This window comes from Takifugu rubripes, chromosome 9 (genome assembly GCF_901000725.2).
Source record: "Takifugu rubripes chromosome 9, fTakRub1.2, whole genome shotgun sequence".
NCBI classification, from domain to species: Eukaryota; Metazoa; Chordata; class Actinopteri; order Tetraodontiformes; family Tetraodontidae; genus Takifugu; species Takifugu rubripes.
In genome coordinates this window covers 13,649,009-13,668,637 of record NC_042293.1, presented here as the reverse complement: position 1 = coordinate 13,668,637, position 19,629 = coordinate 13,649,009, and the positions used below count along the sequence as shown (strand labels likewise).

General features: G+C 51.5%; 1 protein-coding gene across 15 annotated transcripts; it reads right to left on the bottom strand.

Moving 5' to 3' along the window:
• Positions 1 to 727: 727 nt before the first annotated feature.
• Positions 728 to 18,093, bottom strand: st7 (suppression of tumorigenicity 7). Of its 15 annotated transcripts, none has more exons than XM_029841147.1 (16): positions 17,877 to 18,092; positions 13,519 to 13,554; positions 6,244 to 6,326; positions 5,231 to 5,390; positions 4,828 to 4,882; positions 4,336 to 4,451; positions 4,180 to 4,255; positions 3,801 to 3,955; positions 3,624 to 3,721; positions 3,409 to 3,497; positions 3,228 to 3,300; positions 2,798 to 2,900; positions 2,485 to 2,635; positions 2,261 to 2,374; positions 2,007 to 2,146; positions 728 to 1,116 (listed from the first exon to the last, which is right to left on the bottom strand). In XM_029841147.1, exons 2-15 carry the CDS (start codon positions 13,538 to 13,540, stop codon positions 2,032 to 2,034), a joined length of 1,410 nt encoding a protein of 469 aa, XP_029697007.1. In that variant the 5' UTR covers positions 13,541 to 13,554; positions 17,877 to 18,092; the 3' UTR covers positions 728 to 1,116; positions 2,007 to 2,031.
• Between the last annotated feature and the right edge of the window lie 1,536 nt (positions 18,094 to 19,629).

The window sequence follows — 19,629 nt, the reverse complement described above, 5'->3', positions numbered from 1 at the left end:
ACAGTCGGGTCTCACGTTTAGCTTTGATGGATGAAGGTCGACCCGCAGAATCGGGCCTAAACGATCCAGCATTAAATCAATTCCCAACTTCAGGCTTCTCAGCCGTTTCGTTCCCCACCTGTAGGTGGCAGCAGCAGCAACAGATTCATGGTTGCGAGGTGGTCCAGGACAAGAATTACTTTCATCTCCTGGATTTAAACTGAGTGGATCTAAGATCATTTGCTGTGCACGTAAACGCCAGTTTTCGCTAGCCACTAAAGTCAGAGTTTGATTCCACTGTATTTACCCTCGGGTGTGTACCAATATCAGATTAGAGGCGCAGAGCTTCAGTAGAGGTATTAGCTAGAGGATAAAACAGCCTATGTAAAACAGCCTATCAGTCCTCTTCTCTAGAGACGAAACCCAGAGGGAGGAGTTGGGATTATTACAGCCCACCTGTGTAATTACACTCGCTGCCAGCAGAGGGAGACACTCGGTACCTTTAACATCAGTTGAGGTTTAAATGAAAGAGATCAGGTTATTAGTCAGGATTTCCCTCAGTGCCACATAGCTGCAGGTAAATTTGTGTTTGGTAAGAGGAAAGGTCGGCAGGATTTACCGGGAAAGGGAGCTGCAGCGACGTTCCGCCCGTCCCGAAGCTTCGGCGCCCCCTGCTGTCCTGTAGGCTGAATCAAAGGCTGCAGGAAGAAGCTGGATTGCAGCAATACACAAAAAGTCCTTTATTGTATTTTTTTTTTCCTTCTCACTTTTTAATGATGACATCTGATCACCTCTTTTTGTACAACAAAAGAACAGCTTTAAATGATCGAACCCCCCCCCCCCCCCCCCCAAAAAAAATGCAAACCTATCAAATAAAGTCAAAACCACTTCTGTCGTTTTGCTTCATGCCTCCCTCTGACGTCCTCAGTTTGGTTTGAACTCAGTGTTCTTGGCACAAAAAGTGTCAGTCCAGGTTAAGCTGCAACGTTCCGGGTTCCAGTCTGGGCGGAGGCCGCCCCCCCCCGTCCTGGGGGGGCCCGTTCAGATGCGGGTGAGTTGGTGCCAGAGGCTGGACGGCAGGATGCTCTCCACCTTCTCCATGATGAAGTTGAGAGGAGCGAACAGCGTGCTGAGGAACTGCAGGAGGACAAACATGAAAGACTCCTTTAGAAGCATGTGTGGCTTTATCTTTGGGGGGGGGGGGGTCAGATAAAAGCAGCACCCGGGTTTGTGGCGAGAGAGAAGGGTCCACGTGTGTGCGCCCTCATCCCCACCTGCATGGATCCACCCTGGCCTCAAACCGTATCACCACGCATCTCTCCTCCTGCAGCAACGTGCACTTCAAAGTCAAAGGTGTGTGTTTGAAGTGTGTGTGTGTGGGGGGGGCGTCGGGGAGGGACCACGCTGACCTTACTGTGATCACGTGCCAGCACAGCGCTGACCAATCACAGCTCAGCCTTTCAACCACCACACAGGCCTCCCCCAGAGCTTCACATCAGAGTCTCTTCTTCGTTGGTGGCTGAGAAGGTTCACGCGTGTGACATGAGGGCGTCGCATCACTAACAGAAGGCACCCGCTTCCACAGTTCCCTCGTTATCTTCACTTCCACAGTTCCCTCGTTATCTTCACTTCCACAGTTCCCTCGTTATCTTCACCAAATGGATCAAAAAGATCTTCCCCAGCAGGGGAGGTAGAGAGAGCAGAAGGCCGCAGTTGTGGGGACCACAGCGCCCTCTACCGGCCGACGGTGTGTTTAGCACCGAGGCCTTGGGGGGCAGCAGCAGCTTCTGAACTTGGACCATCAGCCCCATAAACAGCTCACACGTGCAGTAAAAGTCAAACCAGTTTTACCCCAGTAGAAAGTGTAGTTTGAAACCACACAATGTCACAAAAAGAGGAGAATTATTGTTGTTCCTACCAGCAGAGTTTATGGAACTTCTTTATCTTGCTGTAAAAGTCTGAATCCCTTTTTGGCCTTTCCCTACACAAGTCTGTGTGTGTGTGTGTGTGTGTGCGCGCGTACTCACAGCTTTCGCGAACACCCCCATGAGTTCAGGAAACTGGTGTGTGAGCAGAGCCAGCATGGCGGTGAAGGAACACAGGCCGGCTGTGAAGAGGATGAAGAAGGGCAGCTCCTTCTTCGGGTACACCGACACCTCGTGAAACACTGCTTCCACACGGACACACACACGCACAACGTTACTTTAGAGCAAAACAGGGGAATTTAAACTGATGTTCTGTGGTTGAGAATTATTAAAGTGTGTGTCAGGGCGTCTCTTACTGGGTAGCAGCTCTCTGTCGGCCGTCTCTGTGCAGATGGGGTACGGGTAGAACAGGTGACCCTTCTCTAGAGGATAAGGGATCATTCTGAACGCTGCAGAGCAGGAGCGTGCACATAAACACACAGAAAACAAAAGTCCTCAATCCTGACAGAACGTTCTGACTGATGAGATGGTGGCAACAATGGGGGGGGCTGGATGAAGGCCAGGTCCTGGGTGTACTCACTGCCCTCCCAGGTGCAGTGGAGCAGGTTGAGCGCCCCCTCTACCCGCTTCCAGTGCTGCAGGTGGAAGAAGGCGTAGGCGATGGCCTCGCTGTCTCCTCGCTTCAGGATGTGTTCTGGAGGAAGAATCAGACTCTTCATCTCCAGCAGATACTGAGGAGGAGGAGGAGGAGGAGAAGCACATCAGGACTGGGATTAATCCATTACTGCCGGATCTTTCATTTGTGTTTTATAATTTACAGATATTCTATGGCCACGCCCACTTCAGAGGCTGATCTGCTGTCAGAAGCGTGTGTGTGTGTGTGTGTGTGTCACCTTGGGAACGTGAGGGTTGAATTCCACCGCTCTGTGGATGGCTTCTACTGCGTTCATCTCTGCTGTACTCAGCCCTCGTCGTGACGCTGCCTCTGGAGAGAATCTGCAAAGCGACAGCGTGCACACACGCACACACACACACACACACTCAGTCTTGTTATTAATCTGTTTGGGACACTATCTGATCAAAGAGAGCTTCGCTGTGAGATCAAAGCGGCGGCTTTTCTTGGGGAATGATCCCGAGGGCAGAGATGATCCATGCTGCTCACGTCTCGCCAACACGCCGCCCGTCTCACGCCACGCATTCGCCAGTCGGAACGCAAAACAACTTAGCCGTACCTCTAGGCAGCGTCGTAGCTGGGAGTTCAGTTACAGCCCCCCCAGCCCCCCCCCCATGTTAGCGCTGCGGTGGACTGAAAGCGATACTCACTTGTCTGATACCGCCCTGGCTTTGAGCAACGCTGCTGTGTAGCATATTGTTGCAGATTTGGGTAAACTGATATCTGAAGGGGAGACACAGAGCGGACACGTTAGCGGCGAGGGCGAAACTATGGAAGCTTCCTGGGGAGAAGCAGCAGGAACGCCGCGCACGGTCGCTTCACGTCTCTCACCGTCGTATTTGGCCAGAACGGCCTGGACGTCTGCGTAATTCTGGAGCTCTAATAGCGACTCCAGCAGGTTTTCGTGGATGTTGAACATGCTGAGAAGAGGGAACTCCTTCATTAACTGAAAAACACAGCTGTTGTTATACAGAATGGCCGACAGGGGGCGACCTTCAGCAGGCAGGTTGGACATGGAGCCGGACCTGAGTGGGTCCTGCACTTACATCTCTCATCATTTTAACTGCCTCTCGTGTCCGGCCCAGCTTTCTGGAGCACATGGCCAGTCTCCTCTTTATGTACACCAGCACGTTAGTGTCTCTTCCTGGTAGGAACACACGGCATCGGTCCAACACTGCCTTTCCGCTCTCGTCACGTGTGATGCCGCCGTGTACCGTACTCACTGTGCTGGGCTTCGTACTGCGTGCTGTGGTGCTGCAGCTGCTGGCTGCGGCGGTAGCAGCTCTCTCCAGCCTTCAGCGCCTGCTTAAACAAGCGTTCTGCCTCCATGATGGTGGTGGCCTCTTCCTCCGCCAGCAGGATGTACGCGGTGGCACAACTACAGGAGAGGAGGAGTCACCGTCAGCGTGCCCGTGCACGTGCACATGCATCAGCCCTGATACCTCATGACCGGAGCCATGAAGAGGATGCTGACTTTTTATACTGTACAACAAACATCCCTAACAAGAGCTCATAGACAGTAAAGGTGTCCCAGTAAACTGGGAACTAGTCTCACTGCTTGGTCTAAACTAGTAAAAGCACAGATGGACCAAACTGGCTCACTCTTCCAGCTCCAGAGCTTCGTGCGCCGCGGAGATCCGAGCCTGTGGGTTCCTCTCCCGCCACGCCTTCTGCATGACTGCCACAGAGCAAAACAAACCCGAAAATCAGAGCAGTCGCATCAACGGCCGGAGGAGCGGCGTTCCCACCCGGGCTTACTGGCGTCGGCGGGCCGGAGGTGGTCGGAGTCGCAGGTGAAGAAGGTCTGGTGGTCCTGAGCCGACAGGTTCATGTCGTAGTAAGTCAGCGGCTCTCGACCGGTGACCCACGTATACCTGCGCAAACAAGGGTGGGAGATTAAATAGTCCCTTTTTTTATCCGTGTCAAGCTTCGCGTGCACCAGAAGTTAAAGTAAAATGCTACTTTTGTTGTTTTTAATGACACGTGACGACGGCGCGGTGCCTTTAAATGACCCCGCAGCGAGACAGGAACGAGAGAAGAAGATAAAACCGGGTCAAGAAAACAAAGGAAACCCAAGGAAAAAGAGGAACAGAAAGGATCAGAGCGGAGGGGGAACCCGACACCCATCATCTCGGAGGTGAAAAGACCAGAGAGAAAGAGGCGGCGAAGGCGAGAGCTGCGCGTTCCTTCAGGCGAGCTGGGAGTCGGGAGGCAGATTCACACGCAGGTACGGCTGCTGGCAGAACTCACCGATTATATTCAGCTCCACGGAATAAATTCAGCGGATTTCTCCACACTTTACATTCTGCAGAGGCGAGAAGAGAGCGAGAGAACACGTGATGAGTGCCGACACTTCAAACGGCTCCGGCTCAGCTCTGCGCACGGCGGCTCCCTCGGCCACCTCGGCCCGGATAAGTCCTCAAAATTCCTCAGTGACCAAACTTTATTCCACAAAAAAAAAATAAAAAGCACGTCAGAGCTGTCGGAGGATTAAAGGCAGGGCTGAAGTCGCACTGAAGTTGATATTTGGAGCTAAATTTCTCTAAAAACTCAGAAAAAGAGAGCTCATCCTTCACAATGGCCTGAGAAGATGTGATGGTCGACGTGCACTAAACACACGTGCTCAGAGGCCGTCCCGTCCGTGGGCTCTTACCAGACACGCTCTGTCGACTGGAATCGGCCTCCCCATTACTGGTGCTGGCGTTGCTGGGAGAGCTGCTGTCCACTCCGCCCAGCAGGGGGCGCAGGTGACTGACAGACACCTGCTCTATGAAGGAGGTCCCGTATTTCCTAAAATACCACCACTCAAATATCTGAGAGGGAGGAGAGGAGACAGAAGGCAGGGTGAGAATTGACAAGAGTTAACGTACTCCGGAGTGACCCCTGACCCCTGACCCCAGCCAGCAGGGCCTGGACTGTGCTCAGGGAAGAGTGAATGCACTTAACTTTCTACCTTCAACCTTAGCTGCTTCCAGCCTCGCCAGGGAGCTTTCTTAGTACGTAGAAACCTAACGAGTGTCCCAAACACATCGATTAAAGACGAGGGGAACGAATCCGCTAAGAGAGGAACTCAAAACGGTTCCTAGAGCTCCAGCTCACCTGAAAACTAAGAATCATTTTTCTGGGCCTGTGCGGGGCCCAAACGTCTCTAAGCTGCCCACGCAGAGTTCGGCAGATATCCCGGAGGGAAGAGTGGGCAGGTTAATTATGAGGGGGACTACTTTAGCCACAGCACCACCACGAGAGACTGTGGAAGAGCCGGACGTATCAGTGCATCAATGGAGAGCAGGAAGGAACCATCCTCTCCCAAATAATGATTTGAAGGGAGATTTTCTGCGGTTTGAAGGGAGCTAACGTGACTCTGGGGGCGGCCATGTTTGTTTGTTGCAGCTCGTCCTGTGGAGAAAATAATGAGCATTGATTTGTTCTCTCCATCTTCTGCGTGGCCCCATGTGATTAAAGGCCTAATAAATTACACCCTGGGCCCTGGGAGTCGCCTCACCTCGGAAAATTAATTGAACCCTTCCAGCATTCTGAAGGAAGTTGTCAGGTGAGGGAGCGGCGTCGACGACCCTGAAGGTGGGGCTGATGTTTGCAGGCTGGCGCCACGGCAACAGTTCAACACAGATTTTAAACCACACTGCTACTAAAACAAGTGTTTCTTACCAATATGAGTCCTGATATGAGGGAGGAAGTGCCTGTCAGAGCCACATAGAACTTGGGCGTCAGGGTGTTGAGAAACATGCTTACTGCACAGAGGGCACACAAAAAGAGAGGGTCAGACGTGCGCACGTGTGCACAGACGGACGAGAGCAGAGGAGGCGTCGGCGGGATTCACGGTGGAGCTCTTCGTGCAGCGATATCGGCGTTCCTGGACTGATTACACAGGGCTAAAAACGGAAGAAACCCGACTGATCGAGCAGGTTTTAATGCAGCTCCACTCTGTGGTCGAAGGAAAAGGGGGGCGGAGCCTAAATTTAGCAGAATCCACGATGACGCGGGTAAAGGTGGCTGCTGGAGGGACGCTGGCGTATGCTGGGAAGTCTGGACCTGGACAGATGTGGAAGAACCTCAGCAACAGAAGATGCTGCTCAACTGGGAGATCAGAGCTTACATGCACACACACATACACACACACACACACATACACACTTACGCAGCTCCAATGGACACGCAACAAGAACACACTTGTTCCAAAGTTCAAGTGACTTTGCCCGATGTTTGTCAGCTTCAGCTTCAGGACCCTGACAACAAGAGACACTTTTGGGTGTTTCTGTTGCAGATTCTGCCATCGTCCAGATGATCTCCCATCAGAACAGTCTCATTCCATCACAGATATATTTAATCCTAAGAGTGTAGGCCCCCCAATACTGTAGTTTATAAGGGTGATAAGGGAACGACGTGGAGGAGGCTGGGACGGTATGAAGCTGATGAGGAAACGGACCACAGATCAAGTCCAGGGAACCAGCGCCCCACGAGAGCCACATGGCACCAATGTACAGGAGCAGCACACGCAGGATTCAGGCAGACGACCCGGCTCTGCTGGGCTAACGGAGCAGGACTGAAAAGAGGGACACAAGCCTTTGTCGGGTCGTTTCCCGGAGCTTCATATCGACAAAACAAAAGAATTAGTGATGGACTTCAACAGGAACAAGAGGGCAATTGAGGCAGGGGGCATTAAAGGGGCAAACACATGCAAACACCTGGGTGTTGATTTTCATGGGAAGTGATGGACTGATCAGAGCTCGTCCCCAGGGCCCGTCCCCAGAGCTCGTCCCCAGGGCTCGTCCCCAGGGCTCGTCCCCAGGGCCCGTCCCCAGGGCCCGTCCCCAGGGCCCGTCCCCAGGGCCCGTCCCCAGGGCCCGTCACCAGAGCTCGTCCCCAGGGCTCGTCCCAGAGCTCGTCCCCAGGGCTCGTCCCCAGGGCCCGTCCCCAGGGCTCGTCACCAGAGCTCGTCCCCAGGGCTCGTCCCAGAGCTCGTCCCCAGGGCTCGTCCCCAGGGCTCGTCCCCAGAGTTCGTCACCAGGGCTCGTCCCCAGAGCTCGTCACCAGAGCTCGTCCCCAGGGCTCGTCCCCAGAGCTCGTCCCCAGAGCTCGTCACCAGGGCTCGTCCCCAGGGCTCGTCCCCAGGGCCCGTCCCCAGGGCCCGTCCCCAGGGCCCGTCCCCAGAGTTCGTCCCCAGGGCTCGTCCCCAGAGCTCGTCCCCAGGGCTCGTCCCCAGAGCTCGTCACCAGGGCTCGTCACTGCTGGACTAATGAAGAATAGAGACGATAGCCTGAGAGTACCAGGATCACCTGGAGAAGGTGAAGCTAAGACTATGGAGGACTCCTGTCGTTCTCTTCATACCCCTTGGGGCAACAAGGTCACGGACCAGGGTACATTGGTAAAACCTTTTTAGCCCCGTCTGTGTAACGTGACGGTGGTCGTCAGCACCGTTTTCATGGATAAAACCTGAGCTCACATTCAAAAGGTTGAAAGTAAATGAAACTAAATTTGAAACTCCGCGTGGGAAGAAACAAAGTCACAATGATGGTATAAAAGCAACTTCCACTTGTAGCAGTTTTGACTCCACCAGGAAAAGGTTGGATCGCACAGCCCCCCCCCACACACACACACACACACTCACACACACTAAGGGCAGCTGGCAGCTATTCATGGTTGTGAAGTGCACGCTCTCATCTGAGCAAAAAGGGCTCTTTGAGACGGGCCTGTGGCCACAGCTGCTGTCAGCACTGAGAGGACGCCGCCTTTGACTGGTCGGGACTGTTGACGAGGTCGAAAACCCGTTACCCAGCGGTCCGGTCGCGTACAGAACCCCCTCATCCTCACTCCAATAAACTGTTCAAACACAATCCATATGTACATGACACCCCTAAATAAATCATTTAATTGCAGTGGAAACACCGGTGGACAAATTTGGGCACCTTGATTGAGAGTTCGTGATCATCAATTAGCTCAAATGTCCCGGAGCAGAGCGACCATCCACCAGTAATTTAATTCTTTGATGACGATCCTGCACGAAATTCCCATCTGGAGGGAAACTGGAACAAACCTAATGTGATCAAGCGTCACCGGGGTGCGATTAACCGTCAGGAGGTCTGGCGGGGCATCGACAGGAAGGACGCTTCCGGGCCTTCCCCCGTCAGGGACGTCACATGTTTGATTCCTCTCATGAGCTGATGAGGGGATAAAAGACTTCTGACCTTTGAATGCTCGCAGCGTTAAAGACGAGTGGGAAGGTTTCCTAGCAAACCAGGGTTCCGCCGCTCTAAAGGATCGGGGAGATTCTACCCACCTTAACACACACGCCCCTTTTTTAGGTCCTGAAATCCCAGCCAGGAAGGAGGAGGCGGCTCCGGCACCATTAGCCGTGCGCTCCATTCATCTGTTGACGCGTCGGACATGTCAGGGTGGACCTTTGCTAAATAACTGGCGTCTCTAATTTGGCAGGTTGCTCCGACAGCCATAAACCCCCCTTTGTGGTGCCGTGGCTGAGTGAGTTCATACAGAGGCAGCCAGGGAGCATCATGGGAGGAGCACATGATGAATGGAAGTGACAAATTTTAACAGACAGACTCGGGACTAAATGTCACCGGAGACAACGGGCGACGTGACCTTTACTGAGGAGGGGACGGCCGGCGGACTGCGCCTGACCAGAATGATAACAGGCCCGCGCCGTGGTGCGCGTAAACACACACACAAGCTCCGCCCACATCACGACCTGCGTGTCTGAGGCGTTTGGAATTGGGCTTGTGCCGCCCCTGACTGGGTCCGACTACCTCCGCTGAGCTCTCAGCTGGGCAGGGGCAGCGTCCGCCACAAAGGGAGTCGGCGGTGAGCCGGTGACATGTTTGCGCCGCGTTCTCGGGTGTGTTTGCACACGTGTGTAAACACTGTAAAGATTTCAGAGGGCTCGGGCAGCTGGAGCGTGCGAAGAACAATGATCGCTTATGCGAAACGGCCGTCGGGGACGGGGGAAAAATCCCAGTTTTTCCTGATTTAAAACTCGCTACAGGAAGCTGCTCGCTCCAACTCCAACTGACAAACTCCGGCGGGGAGCAAAGTTCGACGCCGATTTGTCAACAGCGTTTTATTTTTAAGTACTTTCGAAAGCCGAGCGGACTAAAAACAAACACACGTATGTTCCGCCCGCCAACACGCCAGTGTGTAAACACAGATATCTGCTTCCCCCAGTGGAGCCACCCAGATGGTCCAGTAAAGAGGCGCGCGCACGCACACACGCACACACACACACACACACACACACACACGCACACACACACACACACACACACACACACACAGGAGGCCCTCGGCCGTGCGCGGAGCGAGACTCGACTTCATGAATGTCAATAACGAACGTACAGGGACACCTGCTGCACACGAACAAAGACAGAGCGGCGCCACACAGCACGCCACCAGACCGGAGGAAGCACGCCAACGCTTACCCTCCATCCTTCATCCGCTGGAGCCTCCAACCAAATAACAACCTTCTGCGAGTCGATCTCTGGCAAGGCGCGGTAATCACCATCCATCCGGCGGCCCGACCAGGATCTGAGCCTCTGACAAGGAGCACGTTTGGCCCCTGGTTTGATCATCTTCCTCCATTGGCTGCTGCCTGGGAGTGAAAGCTGGGAGGGGCAATGGTTCCCCAGCTATGCCAGTTGTCCCGCTCCTTACCCTGCACAGGTTCGGGAGGGGGGGGGGGGGGGGGGGGAGGTCAGTAGATAGCAGCCTAGCCAATCAGTGAGGTGGATTTTAATGAAAGTGGGCGGGAACGGCGCTGCCTTGCCGACTCCTGCAGGGGTAACCATGACAACCTTTAAATGACCCTTGGGTAGGAGGGATAAACGAGTGTCTTCAGCGCAGGTTTACACCTCCAACACTCAGTTTTATCACTTTTATCCAACCACAGAAGTTTGCCTTTTTTTTTTTTTTTTTACTTTACTGGTAACATAACTCTGCTTTAGTGGAGTAACTGGGGCCTAACTGGCTGCTCGGGCTTCCCAAAGCAGCTGTTAGGGCAGGCGGAGCGACTGTTCCAGTGGCCACAGACCTTCCCGATCCATCCGCTACAGAACCGGAGCGATCTTCCGTCTCAGGGAAAACCCTCTCCCTTCCTTCCCTCCAGCACTCTGGAAATTAAATGCCTTTTCAAGCATTTGAAAATGATGAGGACGAATGCTGCGGCTCCGCTCCAGGTTCCACTGAACCAATTCAATTTTCACTGCGCGTCCATGAAGATCAACCACGGAGAGTTAGCGCGCCGCTCTAACGCGGAGCCCTTCGTTAGCAACAGTGGCTAAAAAGAGGAGGAAAAATCAGACGTGTGCATCACATTTACGTCCTCGCTGCAAGTGGGACAAAATGTAATGAGCGTCGTGTCAACACGGAATATTAAATGATACGATATTAATAAGTGTTCAAGCCCAACACCTCTGAATCGGACCAGCAACGAAACTCTCAGCTCTGTTACTTTTGGCACGCGTGACACAGAAATCTGGTCCGGCTGGCTGAATTATTTAACAACCGAGGGATTTTACAGCCTTGGAATGGGGCTGACGGTTTTTAAAATGTTTCAAGAGGTGTCCAAGAGACGTCATCTTATCAAATATCCATTTTATATTGCTACATTATTCAACAATAAGTTCTCCATCACTGAGCATTCGCTCTCCTGACCTGAATGTGTCGCGCTCACACCACCCAGCCCGTCTTAAAACTCAATATTGGGAACAAGACCTCCACATTTCCATCCTTCCGGGGTCAGAGGTCGTGATCTGTGCGAGACTTCGGAGTCCCGTCCAGTATATGTGAGATTAAGCCCCCACTAAAGACCCTTAAGCTAAATTAAGCCTCCTGTTTGGCTCAACTACTTGCAGCCACTGTACATGCACACGAGACAAAAATAGCAGAACTCAGCAGTTACCACAGAAACCCGATCGCTCCGCTCTTTTGCCGATCTTACATGGGTTACCACAGCAACAGTGACAACTAGTTGCCGTCATCAAATGGCCACATTCAGCGAGTGCCGTCTTCTATTTATGTGCATGGACAGTGGAATAGAAGAGCCCTAAACAATAAAGGTTAGCTCCAGGGGGAAGTCTGAAGCTGATGCAGTCATGATGAAATCTAAATGCCATCTAAACACACGTGTGTTTACTAATTTGTTATTCCTGAGCTCATTCTCATCTGCTAACATGGGATAATCTGATGTCCAATTAGGTTCCAAGGAGCTCGCTGCATCCTGGGCAGTAAATTCCCTGTTATGGCCGACTGCACTGACAAGTAGATAAATTCATCACCTCCTCCATTTATTTAGCTGTAACGGGGGCTCCTGCAGCCTGGAACAAACCCTCTCCGAGCTGACAAAGTTTAGCCTCGTGCAGGATCTGCATCGCTTACATGATGGAAGCGGCAGCTGGACGCTGTAGCTCGCGGCTAACTTCACCAACAATGCAAAGATGGAGCAAACGATTCAAAAAGAATGGCGCCCGATCCTCCCCGCGCCTCTCTTTCAGAGACTCTCCGGTCTCTGGTGGGCTTCGCACACAGAAAGTAATCCCACGAGTTTAAGAATAATAAAAAAAAAAAAAGCAGCCTCGGCCTGAACAGATGCCGCCTTTGAAACTTTCTGACTTTCTCTCTTCAATAACCAGCTTCTTCCCTTTCCAACAGGTCTTTGCCGTTCCAGGACTCTTCATTTCAGGACCCCCTAGAAAACCTGGGACCCTCCCAAAATGGATAACTGACTATTCCTGCCCACAACAGTGTCAGCGAGACGTTCGTGCTGCTCCTGCCTTCTGAGGAAAGGCCCCAGCACCTCGGCTGCAGTAATGATTAAGCACGGCAGCAGGTGTGTGGGTGAGTTCTTCATCTTGTAATTAATAAAAGCTGCTGAGATGCTCTGAAGACGCGTTGCTGCTGCCCGGTTGTTGTCAAAGAGAAACGGACGATTTAAAAATGCCCGTTTAACCCAAATATGCAGATCTTCCATGGAACAGACGAGGCCCAAAGGAAGCATCGTGTTTGACCCTGAAATGACCTTAAATTTAAACAAGAACCCAGGACCCCACGCCGAGCGACGGGACGATTTCCGCCTTGAAATCTAATCTGGGTCCAGAATATCCGTCCTCCCGGCGGTTCCTTTTACAGATTACTGCTCAGGGGGGGACAACGTGTACTATGGCTGGAACAGCAAGAGCACTGACACACCGCAGCACCACTCCTGCCAGCTGACTTTAAAGAAACTTACCAGAAAAGATGATTATATTGGATTAGACGCTGTTGATGTGGCATAATGAGGCATGGTGGTAGTGGTGGGGGGAACAAGGCTTTCCTTAGCGAGGGTGGGGTTTAAGGGGAGGAAAGCCTGATGGAGACATCAACAGATAAAGACTACAGCGGGTCTCAGTGAGGTTCAGAGGGTTGCAGCTCGCTAAGACGCGCGTGAGCTAACAGCTGGGTGCTGTTTGATAGCACCGATGGCTGGAGATGCTTCACTCGCCACTCTACGGCAGTCGAGCTAAAAATGAGGGACATTTGCTTTATCAGGATTAAAAAAACAAACAAACAATAAACGTGCATTTTCTGACATGCAGAACCACAAAGGGGCGCAAAGATGTGCTGAAGAAGTGCAATTCTAGCTGAAAACACAGGCACTCACAGACACACAAAGAGTAAAGTTAGCAGTGAGAGAATGCAAAGGAGCCAGCAAGCTCTCTAAGCTAGCTAGCTTAGAGAGCTAAAATGGTATATCCCAGATTTCTCCCCATGCCGTCTGCCACCAGCAGCCATGGAGGCAAAACAGGAAGAGAAGAGGAGGAATGCAGGGGAAAAGGAAGCCATAATCATTTCCCCATCCTCCTCCCCCTAATAAACGCATGTAAAACACACAGTAACGCGGACAGACAAAGAAGGCAGGAGGATGTCGGTGGTACTTACATGAGGATTCTGTGCCGAACATGGCTTGGCCAGGAGCTGTGATGGAGAGGAGGAGGAGGACAAGGAGGAGGAAAGAGAGGAGACAGAAAGGGGAGGGAGAACGAACGACAGAGAGAGAGCGAGAGAGAGAGAGAGAGAGAGGGTTGATGAGCAGGCAGCTACACAGCAGGGGTCATCAAAGCAACACAATGCAGCCAGCCGCCCGTCGCTGCCTCCGAGACAGCCAAACGTCCTAGCGCCGCTTTAATGTCCTCCTCCACGCGCACGAAACGGAAGCTCGGTCAGACTGTCCAGAGGGGCTGGGAGGGGAGGGGAGGGGGGGAGGGTTTGTAGAAGATTCAGTCACTAAATAAATAGATGAAATCCTTCAGAGCGCGGATGGACGGTGGTCCAGTCGGATTACTGGCTGTGGCTAGCTAACGCATCTTTACTCTTCCCCATCCTCTCCGCTACTCCCTCACTTCTCATTCTACTGGGAGAGACAGAGAAAAGGGGGGAGGGGGGGGGGGGGGAGTGAAGTGAGGAGTGAAAGACTAAAATCGGGGAACTGCCGCTGCAGCCGCTGTAAGACAATAGCTATGCAAACAGACTGTCGTCACGGGGGGGGGGGAGCTAGCTAGTGCCGGCAGATGGAGAGAAAGATGGAGGGAAAGAGGCTGGAAGGGAAAGGGGGGTGAATAACAGAGAAGCAGCAGAAAACAGGAGGGGGAGAGATTAAGATGTACAAGAGATGTAGCAAAGGATGGATGATTGGGGGGGGGGGGGGGAGAGAGAGGAGGTGCCCTGGTACAGCAATGCTGTGTCCCCACAAGTGATATAATACATTACAGCTCAACGCTGAACAAATTGGAAGGACAAACTGTCATCTGGCTTCCATTTACACCGAGGTGTGCAGCCCAGATGGCCGGATAAGTCCGCTATGGAGCAAGAGCCAGGACGCCTTCCTGAAGGTGACAAGTGAGGTTACACCTAAGAGAATCGCCCACAACTCAAGGTAACGTTCAAAATAAAAAACAATAGTAGTGGCAAATGGGAGTTAGCATCGTTAGCTAGCATCCTAATTGGTTATTCTGGGTCACCGATAGCTGATCAGCACAAAAAATTATTTTATAACTGTCAAATGAGCCAGACTGTACAGTTTATTGGAACCTGGCTAGAAGGAAGGAGGGGGGGGGGGGGGGTAAATGGAAGTGACAAGAGTGAGAATGAAAAAAGAAGAGGACAAAAGGGGCAACAAGAAGGGAAAGAAGGCTGGAGGAGAGGAACACCGAGGGGTGGGGGGTGGGGGGGCTGGGATTCATGGGACACTGGAGAGGGATGCAGGCCCTGGTTCTTAGAAGAAATAATAACACACCGGAAGGAGCGATTAGGGAACTGGGTCGGCACGGGGCACCAGACTGGAGCCGTATTTAACTCCCGCTAACGCACATCTGGTCATCATGGGAAAAAAGAATCATCCCTTTCCCCCAAAGTCCTTCATGAAAACTGCAGGTAAAAACAGGAGAAGACTTCTCCTGCGGTGGGAAAACATCCTAGAGGCCGGATCAATCCTGGAATACCAAATATACTTCCCGACCGAGCGCCATCCAGCCCAGAAATAGCAGCACCGATGATTTACGCCACCGAGTGGGGCAACAGGGCTATTATGGAATGAACGCTCCATAAAACAGAGCTGCTCTCTACTGGAGCTGCATTCATGATCCATTTATTCCTCAACAATGCACACCTCACCCTGCCCCCGCTCCCATCCCGCGGAACCACCCCCAAAAAGCATCTCCTCCCGGTTGCTAGGCAACTAAAAATAAGCGTGAGAGGATTGTGGCCATCCTTCGGCAAGAAGGAAAATAAGGAAAGATGCTTTAAAGAGGGGGAAGGTGGAACAGGAGAGGGACGGTGACCACGGGGCCAGAGGCTGGATCCCTGAGACCGGATCAGAACCGACGCCACATTATCTGCACATTTACACCCCAGAATTATTGAAATAACCCAATAATATCGACGAGCGCGGGCGATCAAATTAACATGGTTAGAGATGACTGTCGGACCGCTTGAGGGCGAGTATCCGTGTAATCCCGTCGGGTTCTCCTGGTAATTGCCCGCCACGTTTTAAAATGCACCCCTTATCCAAGGGGAGCTAAAGAGGAACCAGGGGGGGGGCAACAACCGACCCACCGAGGCCATAACGGTCCCCGATCAACCGGCGGGCCTCCCGTGGTGGACTGGCAGCATCTCCTGAAGCCCACAAATCTGGACAACCGGGATCGATTAACTGGATTTACACCCCCGCTGCAGGGTTTTGGACTTTCCCTGCCGCCCGGAGGTCGTGCTGCGACCTCTCTCTGACTTGGCCAAAGCCCAAACTGGCAGGTCCGACATTAAAGCACGAACGGGGGGGGGAACCGGGGGCACGTCTGAGAGTTCTCCTCTGTGGGAGGGCGGAGAACAAGTGGTGCCAGGTTCAACCCGAGACCACAATAAAACCCAACAAGAGGAACTAAAAGAGGCTTTGACGGGGACAGCGGGGCAGGACGGGGACAGCGGGGCAGGACGGGGACAGCGGGGCAGGACGTGGCGCCCCGCCTCGTGAGAGGTAGCGCAGACAATCGTGGCCCGGATCGCGTTACGAGAGCAGAGTCTAAATTAAGGGTCTGGACCGGGCCGAGTGGCACACGTGTGCTGTGGCCGCCACATCCTTCAGCCCGCTCAGTGTCGCCCCGTCGTGAGATCTCGGGCTGGCTGATCCAGTCGTCTCCTGGAGAAGGATCCTTTTGGATCCACTTCGGCTTTAAACAATCAAATTCAAAGGTGGGTTTTATGGCTCCGGCCAACCGATAAATGACCACGAAAAGCCACAGAAAAATCAACATTTCCTTATCTCCTGCCGCCACGAGTCCACACCCACACACTCCTATTTGGTTTTATTTTCACTTGAACTGTCTTTATGCATTAGTCTCTCTGCTCAAAACGGCCTTTTCTACTCTGGGCTGTCAGGCGCCTTTATTAACGTCAACATAATTCAATAAATTCCAAGTGTGTGTGAGAAATGGATCGTAACAGCAACAGCAGACGTGGTGTGCACATGACAGCACGAAAAGATTGCACCATGTGAGGAAGTTTCGCAAAATAAAACGCAAAATGAGCTGCGCTGAGGGCCAAGCAATGTAAAAAAAAACATGCAAATAAGTTAAAAATGACCGAACGCCAACATATTCGGACACATGCAAACTCTATGGCCAGTGGGTTTGGATCCAACACGGCTCTTCCGTCCACTTTGAGGGCTACGATCGGGAACCTGGGAGGTGACCGGATGAGGAACCCTCCCCCCCTCCCAGGAAATGCCTGCGAAACAAACTGGTGATAAGTTCATACATCGTTTAATCGACGGGGGAAATAAGACGGCTAAAAAATGTTCCCTGCAAAGGTTGATGGTGGCACAGAAGTGGACGTGGGACCAAAACGACATGGCAGCAGTTTAAAGTGGTCTTTAAAAAGGGGGTTTTCCTCACTTCTGGCCAAATTTCCTCCGTGTCCGTCACAATAAAAGCAATGACCAAACCTATTGGATCCAGAAAAGCTGCATCCCAAACTACTCGCTGACAACAGACACTATAAAAGCACCGACGTCAGCCGTAAGTCTGTTCATTTGTTTAAGAAAATGTGTTGCGGCCGTACAGTGTCAAGAATTTCCATAGAGAAGCATTTACCAAAACAGATGAACCAACCAGTTCCTGTGAGTTTAATATGATATTAACGTGATAGAAAACGTGCCTTTGACCACTTTTAGCACTAACAAAAGTGTTCTGAGTTCACTTTTAGAGGATTTCTGAATGTGGGCTCAAGGGCAATGACATCTCTGCATCCATCATCGGACATGCATAGATTACCCACCCGGCAGGGGGGGAACACTCGAGCGGGACACTTTGGTCAAGGTTGCGAGGTGTAAATGTGACAAAATCCCAAACGCCGAGAGGTAAATTGGCCGTTTAAGCGGTGTAAAACGTGCAGAATCCCCAGCAACGCGGGGAGGGGATGACAGTGGGAACCCCGAAGCAGCAGGTCGGAGCCACGATGGAGACCAGTTAAAACCCCCCCAACACTCGCTTCATGGCGCTCGGTAAAGGAAAAGTGCCCTCCCGGGACCTCGGATCCAGCTACCACCGGATTATTCTCTCCCAAAACCCGATTTCCATTGAAACGTGGCCGCGCGTTAGCCGCTCGCGGGGTGGCTGGCTGCTAACGAACTGGCTAGCATTTGCAAAACCTCCCAAAAGTTTTACCTCCTGTTGTTTAAAAGCGGCGGGCTCGGTAGAAAGCAGCGGCGGGCGAGGCTTCGGGGCGGCGGGCGTGCGGGGGCTCACCTGTCGGGGTGTGTTGGCGAGCCGGGGGAAGCCTTGTTCGCCGCTAGCATTTCTTCCAGCGGAGCAGCGTGCGCGTCAGCCGGCCACGGCAGCAGCGGCGGCGGATGGAGAGCAGACGTGTCTGCGGTCTGTCGGGAGCTAACTAGCAGCCGGCTCGCGAACCTGGACTGTAAGCATCCGCAAGATGTCGCTGTCACCGGCTCTCTTGTGTATACAAACCGGTGTGATTAACTAACCCAAAAGCTATTTAAACACCAACGGGTTTAGCATAATTACCGTTCTAAACACAAGACAAGAAAAAAGAAAAATGGATGTTTGTTTCTTCAGCCCCCCTGAAGCAGCAGAGGCCTATTTAACTGCGTCACCTTTGTGTTAAATAGTTCCTTTTTCGTTGTTTTTGCAAGATCTTGTTGTGACCTTTGAACTTTTGCAAATTTGTCACTTACAGTTTATAATTCCAATAAACCTTATCTAAAAATAATTATCACGTCATATAATGATAAATAGGACTTAAATAAGTGATGTTTACTTGGTAGATCCCAAACCTGGAAAATCTTAAAACTGATCTTAATATAAATCATTTTATTGTACAAAGTTCTGCTTTTGATTTTTTTAGATTATGAGAATCACCCAGAACTGGATGTTCTGCTTTGATATTGAGGATGTCTCTACTCTTCAGTGGAGTTAATAGTTAGATTAATGCAGGTCTGAGGAGTCTAAACGCTAAAAAAAACTGATTTTGACTCATTTATCACAATAAAAAGTATCAGAAAGTATGAGTGAGTCAGTAAATAGAAAATTTGTCATTTAATGCAATATAACTGACTGAATTACAATTAATGTCATGGAAATAAACCACCAAACTGACAGGATGTTTCATACAGGTATATATTACAATGTGCCTTGTTATATAATACAGTCAGCTTCTCTTTTTAATAAAAATAAGCACTGGAGGAGAAAGTGATAAGTTTTCATTTTATTGTAAATTGGACATTATGCACATTACTTGACTGATGAGTTAATTAAGATTATTATGTGATCACAGAACCCCCCCTCCCCCACACACCGGGTGAGAGTTTAGACGATGTCAAAACGACGATTTAGCCAGAATGTCTGCGAGCCCGGAGACTCGCGGAGGACAAACAGTGAGGAAAGTACCAAATGAGGGAACAAGAACATCGAGCGGCTCACAGTGGTCACCACTTGTGCCAAAGATACCACCAACGAATACAAAGAAATGCTTTGGGGGGTTTCCCCCCCTCCGATGACCATATAGAAACATGAACCGTGACGCGAAGGGGGTCGATTTTAGCCATTTTTTTCCCTCCCCTAAGAACACAAATGTGGACAAAATTCTATCCCAAACAAAAAAACCAAAACCAAACGTGGGCTTCGCCGCTGTTGCAAATTCAAACCGTTCTTGTTGGCGGGTCAAATGAAAGGCGTGGTCTCGCTGACACGATAAATATTGCACAAGTATTGAATTAGGATGTTGTTGCATACGAATGTCCGCTCCCTTTCCTATGTCTCCAAATATTCACTCCAGTCGGAACTGTCCCTATCTTGCCCTGACTCAACTGTTTAACCGGTAAAAAGATGCTAAAAGTAGATCCCCAATGTGTTGATGTGAGAGCCAAACCTTTCTTTATCCCCGTTTTTTTTATTTTTTCTTATTTTTTTTTTTCCCACAAAGACAAAACAACTATCCAGTCATGCAATGTTGTTAGGGAGGGGTCGGGGGTGGTGTCATCTG